This window comes from Mercenaria mercenaria, chromosome 7 (genome assembly GCF_021730395.1).
Source record: "Mercenaria mercenaria strain notata chromosome 7, MADL_Memer_1, whole genome shotgun sequence".
Taxonomy (NCBI): Eukaryota; Metazoa; Mollusca; class Bivalvia; order Venerida; family Veneridae; genus Mercenaria; species Mercenaria mercenaria.
The window spans coordinates 4,191,862-4,204,541 of record NC_069367.1 but is presented as its reverse complement, the minus strand read 5'-3'; the positions used below and the strand labels follow the sequence as shown (position 1 = coordinate 4,204,541).

Sequence of the window (12,680 nt, the reverse complement as noted above, 5' to 3'; positions counted from 1 at the left end):
ACGGACATGTTCATATAGAAATGTTTCTTTTTCATGTCTGGAAGGCTATTTGACAGACAGGGGAAATGACACCTCATGTGTCAACGAAAGTTTGAAGATTAAACATAGCGATTTCAGTAAGTAGGCTGTTTGGGTCATTTAATCTCAAACTTTAGTGTCCTATAACCAATCTTAATCGCGTGATCGCCATATAAACGATTTAATTGGCTGACTGAAAATGTCATGTGATAAGCTACTATGTATAATATAACAAATTAGCTCTCTCTGTCTTGACGTTTCTTAAAACTTTATTTATTTACGGGTTTATTCAGGATGTTTCATTCAACCAGAACATGCACAAATAAATCACTTCAATACTTAATATCTCCTTCTACGCCCCTGAGCAGAGCTACGGAAATAGGAGGCGCTTATTAATGTCTAAGTAGGTGATTACATCATATTATCAACGTTATGATATTTAAACTGTGTATGCTGAAAATATTGATTACTGCAGCTGAAGTCACTTTCATGAAAAAATTCTGATTACTATACATATGGTTTTGGCTAGTATGGATATTAAACGAATGAGATCAGTGTTAGTATGCGTTACGTGCATAGTCTTCATGCCAGGATACGCATATGAATTGGATTCTGATGTTGTATTTGAAATATTTTCCAGACTAGATAAGGTTATGAAGGAACAGAGAGAACTAAGGCATAGTTTAGATGTGGCAGTTGGTAATATGATACATCAGGCTGACATAGACGAAATCAGCAACAAGATGGAAAAGCAAGCGGACAAAATAGTCATGTTAGAAGAAGCCATCAACATGGTAGAAAAGCAGGCTGACAGAATAACGAATCTAGGAGAAACCACCAACAGGATTGAAAAGAAAGTGGACAACAAAATCTCCAGTTTAGAAAAAGCCAACAACAAGATAAAAAGGCAGGCTGACAGAATTTCGAAATTAGAAGAAACCGTCAAAAACAAGGCTAATGGAGTAGCAAGTATTGAAAATGAGGTGCAAAAACAGAACAACCGGATAGCAAAACTAGAAAATAGTACCTTGAACAATGAAAATTCGTATGACGAGAAACTGTCAAATTTCACAAACGAGGTGAAATTGCAAATGTCATCATTGAATGCTTCACAAATTTCCTCATTTGACATGATTTTAAAAGTCACTGAAAAAACTTTAAGTGTTGCGCTGACAGATTACTCTAGTTACATGAATGATACCTTTTTAAACTTAAAACAAGAAATCGTAACATCTGCTAATGAAACTGAACGAAAACTAAAAACTCTTCAAGGAAAAACAGACCATTACAGGAAAACTTTGAACGATGCTAATGGTGCAATTCAGCAACTGAAAACCAAAATTGTGAACGTTGAATCAAGACAAGGTAAAAACGGCGAGTGTTTTATTATTTCATTTTTATATCAAATATCGCCAGAAAAAAATTTTTTTTATTTACATGTAACAGCATGATTCGCGGGTCATTTGCTTACTACATAGACCATGTAGGTTTCAGCCTTTGCACATTCTAAATATATCGACTATACTAAAAATAAAAATTACCCGTCCGCATGTAAATGCCTAAGCATTATTGTCTTTCATTTCAAACAGTAAGCCTTACCTTTTTTAAAGTGATACTAGTAATTAACTACAGTAACTGTGAAATAAATTTCGTGTTTATTTCAGAAACGCTTCAAAAGAAAGTAGATAAAGAAACGGACCATTGCACGAAAACTTTGAAAACAACTAATGGTGAAATTCAGCAACTAGGAACAAGAATGGTGAACGTTGAAACAAGACAAGGTAAAGACGTTTTCGAGTCTTTCATTTTTGTATGAAATACCGCCGCACAAAACTATTTTATTCATGTTTTAGCGATGCTTAAGGAGAAATCGGACATTCACACAAAAACTTTGAATACAAATAATGGTAAAATTCAGCAGCTGAAAACAAGAATTGGGAAAGTTCAATCAAGACAAGGTAAAGGCGTTTAAATATTACATTTTTAAGTCAACAACCGCATGACAAAAATATTTTTATTTAACAGCATGAATTGCGGGTCATTTGATTACTACATCAAATATGTTTATAAGGTTTCGGCCTCTGCACATTCTAAACATAACAAATATGCAACAGTAAAGTTTTCCGTCCGTATTTTAATGCTTAAACATACTGTCTTTCATTTCAAATGGTTAGCATTGCTTAATGTAATTCTTTTTTCAAGTATTAATTAACTACTGTGAAACAAACTTCATGTTTTATAGAAACGCTTCAAGAGAAAGTAAATAAAATATCGGACAATTATACGAAAACTTTGAAAACAACTAATGGTGAAATTCAGCAACTAGAAACAAGAATGGTGAACGTTGAAACAAGACAAGGTAAAGACGTTTTCGAGTCTTTCATTTTTGTATAAAATACCGCCGCACAAAACTATTTTATTTAACAGTATGAACTGGCAAGGCTTGAAAGCGGGTCAGTTACTTTAGAAAGTTTCGGCCTCTGCATATTCTAAATATATCCAATATACTACAGCAAAAACATCCGCTCGCATGTTAATACTTAAACAGTATGGTCTTTCATTCCAAACGGAGTAATTATTGTTTTTATATTAAGTAATAATTAATCATTGTGAAATAAATTTCATGTTTTAGCAACGCTTAAGGAGAAATCGGACATTCACACTAAAACTTTGAATACAAATAATGGTAAAATTCAGCAGCTGAAAACAAGAATTGGGAACGTTCAATCAAGACAAGGTAAAGGCGTTTTAATATTTCATTTTTAAACAAATACCACATGACAAAAATATTTTTTTATTTAAAAGCATGAATCGCGAGTCATTTGATTACTACATCGAATATGTTTATAAGGTTTCGGCATCTGCACATTCTAAACATAACAAATATGCAACAGTAAATTTTCCGTCCGTATTTTAATGCTTAAACATACTGTCTTTCATTTCAAATGGTTAGCATTGCTTAATGTAATTCTTTTTTCAAGTATTAATTAACTACTGTGAAACAAACTTCATGTTTTATAGAAACGCTTCAAGAGAAAGTAGATAAAATATCGGACCATCATACGAAAACTTTGAAAACAACTAATGGTGAAATTCAGCAGCTAGAAACAAGAATGGTGAACGTTGAAACAAGACAAGGTAAAGACGTTTTAGAATCTATCATATTTATAAAATATGACTCCGCAAAATAATGTTATATTGTTAACAACAGGGAACACCTAATTGAAAACTCTAATCTATGCATTTATCAGACAATAGAGGTGCCAGACCCACGTCAGTAAATCTCTATTAAATCGGTGTGAAGTTGGCAGTATCGCAGTTGCAGCAAGAGCAAAAACCTTATGTTAGTATCACACTTCCAGTAGTTATAGCTGTTTTAACCCTTACTCTTCTAATCTTCTATAATGAATCTGTTTATCGTTAATTTGGACAGTACTATTAACTTTTAAAAAGGGTGCATACAAAAACGTTTTAGACTTGATATCGAACAGTGCAGATCATGATCAGACTGCATAGATGTTCAGGCTGATCATATTCTGCACTGGCAAGGGCAGAATCAATCATGTTCAGCATAACAAGGATTAAAGGCTACCGCTGCTAACAGTTTAAGTACAAGATTGCTTTTACTGTAAGTAGAACTTCAGCGCGTAAGTAGCCCCTACAACCTCAGCGCGTAAGTACAAACTAAGCGCGCAAGTACAACCTCAGCGCGTAAGTACAACCTAAGCGCGTAAGTACAACCTCAGCGCGTAAGTACAACCTCAGCGCGAGAATATTGTCAATAATCATCCTTGCGTCCAGACAAATCACGTAACGATGGCAAAACCATGTGATTCTAAAATAGCGACATGTATGGCAACGCCTGGTAAATCTAATGCTAATCTAATGCTTGCCATTATCTACAGGCAAATTGACATTTATTGCACCACCTTTATGAATATTAAAATAAAGGTATTCAATGAATCTATGCTTTGCTGTTAGTTATTCATCAAATTCTCTGACTGTACTCTGATATTTGAAAATACTGTCAAAAACTTCATCCAATAAAAATGATGATAAACATTAACGAGTATATAGACGAATGTAGCTATAGCATGGAAACTCACAATTGCACTTTTCAAAAAGTGTACTTTATGCAATTTATGCAATTAGAAAAAAGCCAAAAGAGTAAATATTTCATCATTAAATGACATTTCTACAATAATCAGTCAGCAGCATTGTACCACAGTTTAGACTACAACAACAGAAGAAACGTTCCGCATTCACGGGCGCAATAGAAGCTGTACACCTCTGTACAAATTTAAACTGCGGGCAGAGGTAGCAGTTAACTGTTGTAACTGCTTGCAGTTGTGGCAGTTTTAAATTGCTGTAATTGCTGGAAGTAGTAGCAACTGCCGGCAAAAGTAGCCGTTAGCTGCTGTTACTTTTTGCAATAGTACCGACTGCTTCCAATAGTAGCCGATAACTGCTTGCAATAGTACCAGCTGCTAACAAGTGTAGCCGTAAACTGCTTGCAATAGCAGCCGTAAACTGCTGTAACTGATGAACTTAGTAGCTTACTTGCTGTACCTGCTGGCAGTAGTAACAACTGCTGTCAATAGTAACCGTTAACTGATGTAACTGCTGGAATTAGTAACAGTTAACTGCTGTTACTGTCGGCAGTAGTAGCAACTGCTGGTAACAGTAGTCGTTAGCTGTTGAAGCTGCTGCCAGTAGTAGCTGTCAACTGCTGTTACTGCTTGTAGTAGTAGCCGTTGACTGCTGTAACTGCTGTAAATAGAAGTCGTTAGCTCTTGTTACCGCTGCCAGAAGTAGAAGTCAACTGCAGTTACTGCTGACAGAAATAGCCGTTAACTGCTGTAACTGCTTGAAATAGTGGCAGTTAACTAATGTAACTACTGTCAATAGTAACATCTAGTAGCGAAACCGACATTTAACTGCTATAACTACTGGCAATAATATCTGTTATCTTTTAAGGGCATTTAATTGCTATAACTACTGGCAGTAGTGTCCATTATTTGCTGTAACTGCTTGCAATTGTAGCAATTCACTGCTATAACTGTTTGCAGTAGAAACAGTTAACTGATGTAAAAAGTAGAAGCAGTTAACTGCTGTAACTGCAAGAAGTAGTAGCAGTAAATTGATGCCACTTCTGCTCCTACTCCTGTACTGCCAACTTCACGTCGGTTTTCATCAAATGTTCATGTATCAATATGTCAATTTCAGGTTTGCTGTTTACAAACTGATTAAAAATACACTTAACCATTTCTCTGCACGCTAGGATCAAAACTTGCGTTTTATCGTTATTAAAATTGAAGAATGTGTATAAATAGGTCAAAATAAACAACATGCTCAAAAATATATTTACAATAGTTTTTCTTAACTAATTACATCTGTTCTAAAGCATTTGTATCTTAGTAAATATATATATTTATTGAATTTAAATTTATTGGGTTCATTTAATGTTAATGAATTATGTAAATATTTAAGTAAAATACAAACTTATATGTTTATTTCACAGTAAAAAACAAAAAAAAAAAACATTGCTACTGGTAAAGAGGTAAAAAACACATAATCAAATATACTTTATATAATTATGTTGACACTGAAAATATATTGTTCTGGAGATATTTGTTAAAGGGTGATATTTAGATATAGTGTAGGCTATAAGGCTGAAAATATGGCCGAATTGTGCACTTTTTAGAAGAGTTTGGATCTTTATCTGATACAATACTATTATCTATAACGAAACATTTTAGATGTAGAACCCACCTCAACCAAGCCTTTTATGGTAAATAATAAGGGTCAGAGTTATGCCCCTTGAAATCATTTTTAAAAAGGTATTAGTATACAACACCCACCATATACTTTTTTATGAAATACAAATGTCCCATCATTTTATGCGAAATGTATGTCGGAGGAAATTATTAATCAGTCTGGGTGCTAAGAAACGAAATAGATGAGCATATATGAGAGTTACGGCCCTTTACTTTGTAAAATTATAGAAAAATCGGACAACACTTATAATGGTACATTTAAAGTTTGATTTTTGAATAGTTTTGTTCAGCTATCTTTCCAAAAAATGATGTTGTAAGTAGTAAAGGACATGCTAATTAGTTGTGACACCCTATTTTTATGCCCCCGTTCTAAGAAGGATGAGTATATTGTTTTTCAGAAGTCGGCCGGTCTGTCTGTCGGTCTTTTAATATGTTGACCAATCAATTTCAGGATGATAACTCAAGAACGCTTAAACCTAGGATCATGAAATTAAATAGGGAAGTTGTTCATAACCAGCAAATTGATTTTTATTGATTTTGAGGTCAGTAGGTCAAAGGTCAAGGTCACAGTGACCGGGAACAGTTAAACAGTTTCTGGGCGATAATTTGGAAACGCTTGGACCTAGAATCTCGAAACTTAACAGAAAGATTGATCATGACCAGCAAATGACTTCTATTGATTTTGAGGTCAGTAGGTCAAAGGTCAAGGTCACATTGACGAAGAACAGGTCTACAGTTTCCAGATGATAACTCAAGAATGCTTGGGCGTAGGATTATGAAAGTTGTTTAGAGAGACTGGTCATGACCAGCAAATGACCTTTATCGATTTTGATATCAATAGGTCAAAGGTCAAGATCACAGTGACCTGTAACATTTAAACAGTTTCTGGACGATAACTTGTAAATACTTTGACCTGTAATCACAAAACTTAATAGAAAGGTTGATTATGACCAGCAGATGACCCTTAGTGTTTTTGAGGTCAGTAGGTCAAAGGTTAAGGTCACATTGACGAAGAACATGTATACCGTTTCCCGATGATATCTCAAGAATGCTTGGGCATAGGATTATAAATGTTATTAAAGAGACTGGTCATGACCAGCAAATGACCTCTATCGATTTGAGATCAATAGGTCAAAGGTCAAGATCACAGTGACATGGAACATTTAAACAGTTTCTGGACGATAACTTGTAAACGCTTTGACCTATAATCACAAAACTTAATAGAAAGGTTGATCATGACCAGCAGATGACCCCTAGTGATTTTGAGGTCAGTAGGTCAAAGGTCAAGGTCACATTGACGAAGAACAGGTATACCGTTTCCGGATGATATCTCAAGAATGTTTGGGCCTAGGATCTTGAAAGTTGATAAGGAGGTTGGTCATGACCAGCAGATGATCTCTGTCGATTTTGAGATCAGCAGGTCAAGATCACTGTGATCCAGAACAGTCAAACAGTTTCTTGACGATAACTTCAGAACCCTTAGTCCTAGAATCACGAAACTGTGTCGGGTGGTTGATCATGACAAACAAATGACTCCTATTAAATTTAAGACCAATAGGTCAAAGGTGTAGGTCACAGCGATCCGGAACAGTTGAACCAATTCTGAATGATAACTTGAGAACGTTTAGACCTAGAATCACGAAATTAACGAAACTTGATAGGGTGGTTGATCATGACCAGCAGATGACCCCTGTTGATTTTGAGATCAGTAGATCAAAAGTAAAATGTCACATTGACCTAGAACAGTAAAAATATTTTGTCAAATAACAAGAGAGGAAGTGGAGGATGGGCTTCAACGTAGACAAATGCCACATCATGCACATTACCCCACCTAGATCTAATCCAGTCATGACTGACTACTTTCTACACAACCAACCCTTGTCTGAGGTCAAACAAGCTACCTATCTCGGTGTGGAACTTTCATCTAATCTCTCTTGGTCTCCACACATTAGCAAAATAACAAACAAGGCCAGTCAAAATCTTGGGTTCTTAAAACGAAATCTACATTCTGCCAAACCTGAAACTAAAGCAGCAGCCTACAAATCAATAGTCAGACCTTCCTCGGAATACTGTGCTTCTGTTTGGGACCCTTATCAATTAAATGACAAGCATAAATTAGAAAATGTACAAAAGAGGGCCCCTAGGTTTGTTACCAACAACTATTCAAAGTCGCCGGGTACTGTAACACAATTACTGCAGCAATTACAATGGGAGTCCTTAGAGCGCAGAAGACAGAACATCCGTCTTAGCCTCTTCCATAAAATACATTATGGGCTTGTTGACATAATACTTTTACAATATATGGATCTACTATTAAGAACATGCAGACATCACCATCAACTAGCATATCATATACCACACTCATCAGTTGACTACATAAAGTACTCATTTTCCCTAGGACAATAGTTGAAAGGAACTCACTGCCGGTGCACTTAGTCAGTGCTGACTCAAACGCTGTGTTTAAGTCGGGACTGACTGTGTTACCACACATCCCCTAGACAGTACATATATGCTTTTATCTTTTAACAGTACTAACTCTCTTGTTTCTTCACCATATACATAGTAGATTATGCAAAGTATAGGCTTTAAGGGCTTGAGTAGGTTTTTGCACTATTTTTTATCACATTGTCAATGTCCTCCTGGGTGGATTGAGTAGCTTGGGAGGCTTGATAATCTTTCACTTTACTAACCCCCACGCATGGCCATTATAGTCCAAAAGGACTGCTTGCCATTATCAAAGATGATGATGATGAGAATGCTTTGGTCTAAAATCAAATTTGATCTACAGGTCATTTATGACTGGTAAATGAGCCTTAATTTTGATTTTGATTTTTCTTTGTAGGTTAGAATGTACTGTTTCTGCTACTATTTTCAATGTTAAATGACAATGCATAGCATTTATGTCAGCATGTCCAGCCTTTCACTTCTTGCGAGACAGCCTTTGTCTTGAAGGTCTGTCTATAGACAATAAATAACAAAAATATTGGGTTTTCCATAATGCAATGAAACCATGGTCACGTGACTGAAATACATGATAAAACAATAATATTGCGTAGGAAGACATCAGCAGGTACCTACATTCACTTTCATTCTACCCAGCAGGTTCTACACAAACATGGAACGATAAAACGTAACGTAGCTTTACATGATCCACAGACATTCTTCTTTACTATAAAGTATCAATACAGCTTATATCTGGTATGAAAATTACATTTACTAGGCGTGAAAATAGCACTATATACTAACATGGACTACTTTCGGCGTGACCACAGAGGCAGAATCGGCGAATTACTACCTCCGTTCCTTATTTAAATACTTTCACAAGAACCTTGCGCCGCTTTTTTTAGTAGTAAATAGCTTCCTTGTGATAAAGTCGTCAAGCTTTGCCTTATTTCATATGAACGTCTTATTGGCTATCATCTGCATGGTTTTTTAAAAGTATTTTTCAATATTTACAAGCAAATACGGACATACAAGCAACGAATACAATTTGTCACAGTCCAATGGTTTTTGTCATAAGCTTCTGAACATTGTATGAGAAAATTGCAATGAAAATGTCAACTAAAAAAGTTTCAGATCAATCTAATTACGCCTACATTGACATTATATCCACTTTTATAACCATTCTAATTGGGACGGCTCCAACCTTATCCTTTACGTGAATTTTTACAAAGTAGGTCAATGTATACATGTTTTACATGCAGAATTGCTGAAATCAATAAAGTTCGAAACACTCCAGTAATTTTGCAACAAACAACAAATAAATATATCTATCGCGTCAGCAGCTAAAAGACAAATATTTGTACAAAATATTTTTAGAATTAAACAAAAAATAAAAAAGTTATGACAAGTAAAATGAAAATCTCCACTGGTAAAGTTTCATAAAAATCGGCCTATATTTTGTTAAATACTTCATGCGGCGATGGGTTCTACATCAGAATTGTAATATTATGATATAATATGCAAGAATCATTCAAAACTAAAACTCTTCTAAAATGTGCACAATCTTTCGGCTTATAGCCTACACTAATAGACATTAAATTGGTTAAATAGGAAATAAGATCTAAGAAATCAAATATATTCCAGATGATCCAGAAGTAATAAATGTATAGCTGTATTGTTTACACATAACTTTGTGGCTAATAAATGTATCTATAATCGATTTCGAAACTGCGAAAGTCGTAATTAAATAAACAAAAACATCTCAGTATATGTGAAATACATGTTAAAATTGAAAATCAAACACAGCGTCAGACAAACATATATCTATATAACATTAATGTGTTAACCTTTTGAATATATGCACTGATGAGCCATTCACGGTGAAACTAGTTTGTGACTTTCTATTAAAATTAAAAAATAAAACTAAGCGGGCAGGTGAAGACATTTTATTATATCATACAATACTAGTATATTAATCTATAAAATCTAATATCTCTGTCTATACAGGAAAAAGAACGGCTTTCACGGTATATGATGCGTCTCGACAAACTAGTGGAATATTAAATTTCACGAAAGTAAAACTGAACGAAGGGTATGTCTTTGATACAACAACAGGACAGTTCACGAGCCCGTATGCGGGAGTATACGGATTTACAGCGAGTATCATTGAAACTGGTAGTGGTGATAATTACATACACTGTCGCATTAGAAAGAATGGTTCTGATTACGTCCATGTGATTTCTCGACAGGGTGTAATAGACGACGAGCGTGTAACAGACGGCCGGGTAGCAGCTACAGGTACCGCTACACTACGTCTAGCGAAAAAAGATAGTGTAGATGTCTGGTGTCACAATCGCACTGGAATTAACCTTGGCTGGTCTTCATTTAGTGGCTTTCTTATTACTCCTGACCCATAAGATCATAATATTATTAGGTTATTAACATTGTTCTGTACAATACGGAGAAATACCAAATATATCTCGTATTGTACAGTGCAATGTTGAATAAACTTTTTATTCTATATATATTTTATCTAAGTTTAAATTAGAAAATGTTTCACTGAATATTGTATTCTTGTCATTTCTGTATTTTCCCAGCTTGGTATGAGTGCAAATATATATTATACAGAATAATGTTAGGTCTTATAACCTTTTTATTCTATATTCTGTATTTATTTCACTTCATACATAATATACGTAATTCATTGAATATTGTTTTCCTGCATATCAGTATTAAATAAATTATATGGTGCAACCTCCCTACAACAGACATTTGGCGATTTGGGTTGTTATAATACTTGGCTGAGATATTATGCCAACAAACATTGTCAGCAAGTTTGATGAAGTTCGGATGAAAACTGTTCGACTTAAGAGAGCGAACGGACAAGGATGAATTTATTCCCCCTTTTTCGTTTAATTCAAGGACCATAATCAAAGAGTCCCTGGTACAATTTGGCTGGTTATCGAAAATGGCCTAAATGTTATGCACACAAACATTGTCAGCAAGTTTGGTGAAGATAGGATTAAAACTGAATTGAGAGCGGACATGTTTTGGATGCCAAACGCCTGTCCGCTGCCATTCATAATCTTCTCCGTTTTGTTTCTTAACCGTTAAATAAAAGCTTCTGAGGTAGCTTTTCAGAAAGTCAGTGCCGATCTCTTCTAATTTCTTAGTTTTGCCGAGAACGGCTTCTTTTTGATATGTACTGTATTTTTAGGGATTTTTTATTATTAACGAACGCGTTTATATCTAAATCACATAGTATTGTCATCACTTGAATCGTTTTTGTGTGTTGTAAAATAAGAAAGAACATAGTTATTTAAATCATTATTTATGATTCTTGAAATCAATATATTATATGTTTTATCAAGACATTAAGTGCTTACAATACTTAAACATTTTGTATTTTAATCTCTGTATTTAAAATCACTTTCATGTAGTGTTTTATTTAAAACATGACGTTCAAAATAATAAAGTAAAATATCATGAGGAGAAAATTATAATGTCATGTTAACTGACACCATTATGTCATACCTATGTTCGTACATTGTATGTTTGCCTGATGAAGTATGTTAAATCTACTGGTGAAGAAGCTGAACCAAGTTTTAAATACCTTACAGATGATGAGAAAATAGTGCTTTTAATCTCTAACAATGATATGGTAAAATGTATAACCAATTAATTATCACCTTTGCGTGTGAATTTTGTTTTAAAAATAAATAAACTATATTTAGAACCACCAAAGCTATGTTTTCTTACAATAAATAATTTTTCATAGAAATAGTTTGTCCTTTGTGGTCGTGCAGTCAAAATTTGAAGTAATAAGTGTTTAAGTTTACGAGTGCCTCCCTGCTATTTACGAGTTTGTTTTTTTTTTTCTATTTAACTTTTGTGCTTGTTTGTTTTCTCTGTATAACATGAATGTTTCTCTCCAAACTGTAAATGTAAATCTAAGGAAACGCCACGTTAAATAAGCACGTCCATGTCAAATTCAAATACTATAGTAGCAGTGTAAGTATAGATGTATACATGACCTACCATAGAATGCAAAGACACTTTTCAATCTTATAGGCACACGACCTCTAGACTACTGCATTTGGGCAATTGAGATACCTACGGAAGAGTCCTAATGCCAATTTATGATCTAAATAAAGTTTTCCTAATAAGGACTTTGTATTTATTAACTTTATTTACTACTAATAGGGCTTTATAGCTCCTAAGGAATTAGTTACTCCTAATTAGGATTTAATAACTCCTAACGAAAACGTTTGAACTCCTTACTTGAAGTATAAAGTCCTAATTAGGGGTTTAAAGGGCCAAATTAGGACTTAAAATCCTGACAAAAAGTTCAACGTATGTTAAACAAGAGATCAAGCATGAGCCAGAGTCGCTCACCAGAACTTGACTGCTGACCTTAAATATATTTGTGCCAAACTGAATCAT

General features: G+C 34.5%; 1 protein-coding gene across 2 annotated transcripts; it reads left to right on the top strand.

The window, feature by feature from the left end:
* The first annotated feature begins 296 nt into the window (after positions 1–296).
* LOC123555109 (putative leucine-rich repeat-containing protein DDB_G0290503) lies at positions 297–12,096 on the top strand. Of its 2 annotated transcripts, XM_053547399.1 has the most exons (7): positions 299–1,383; positions 1,683–1,799; positions 1,872–1,976; positions 2,261–2,377; positions 2,651–2,755; positions 3,040–3,156; positions 10,245–12,037. In XM_053547399.1, the coding sequence occupies exons 1-7, from the start codon at positions 534–536 to the stop codon at positions 10,652–10,654; spliced, it is 1,821 nt and encodes a 606-aa protein (XP_053403374.1). In that variant the 5' UTR covers positions 299–533; the 3' UTR covers positions 10,655–12,037. The 2 variants fall into 2 exon arrangements, with proteins under 2 accessions (XP_053403375.1, XP_053403374.1); XM_053547400.1 differs by lacking the exon at positions 2,651–2,755 and having other exon boundaries at positions 297–1,383; positions 10,245–12,096.
* The last annotated feature ends 584 nt before the right edge of the window (positions 12,097–12,680 follow it).

Excerpts from the sequence above, each read along its gene's own strand:
- LOC123555109 (XM_053547399.1), top strand. The coding sequence starts at position 534 with ATGGTTTTGGCTAGTATGGATATTAAACGAATGAGATCAGTGTTAGTA. Across the intron at positions 1,800-1,871 it reads GAACGTTGAAACAAGACAAG|CGATGCTTAAGGAGAAATCG; the intron begins GTAAAGACGTTT and ends TTCATGTTTTAG. Across the intron at positions 2,378-2,650 it reads GAACGTTGAAACAAGACAAG|CAACGCTTAAGGAGAAATCG; the intron begins GTAAAGACGTTT and ends TTCATGTTTTAG.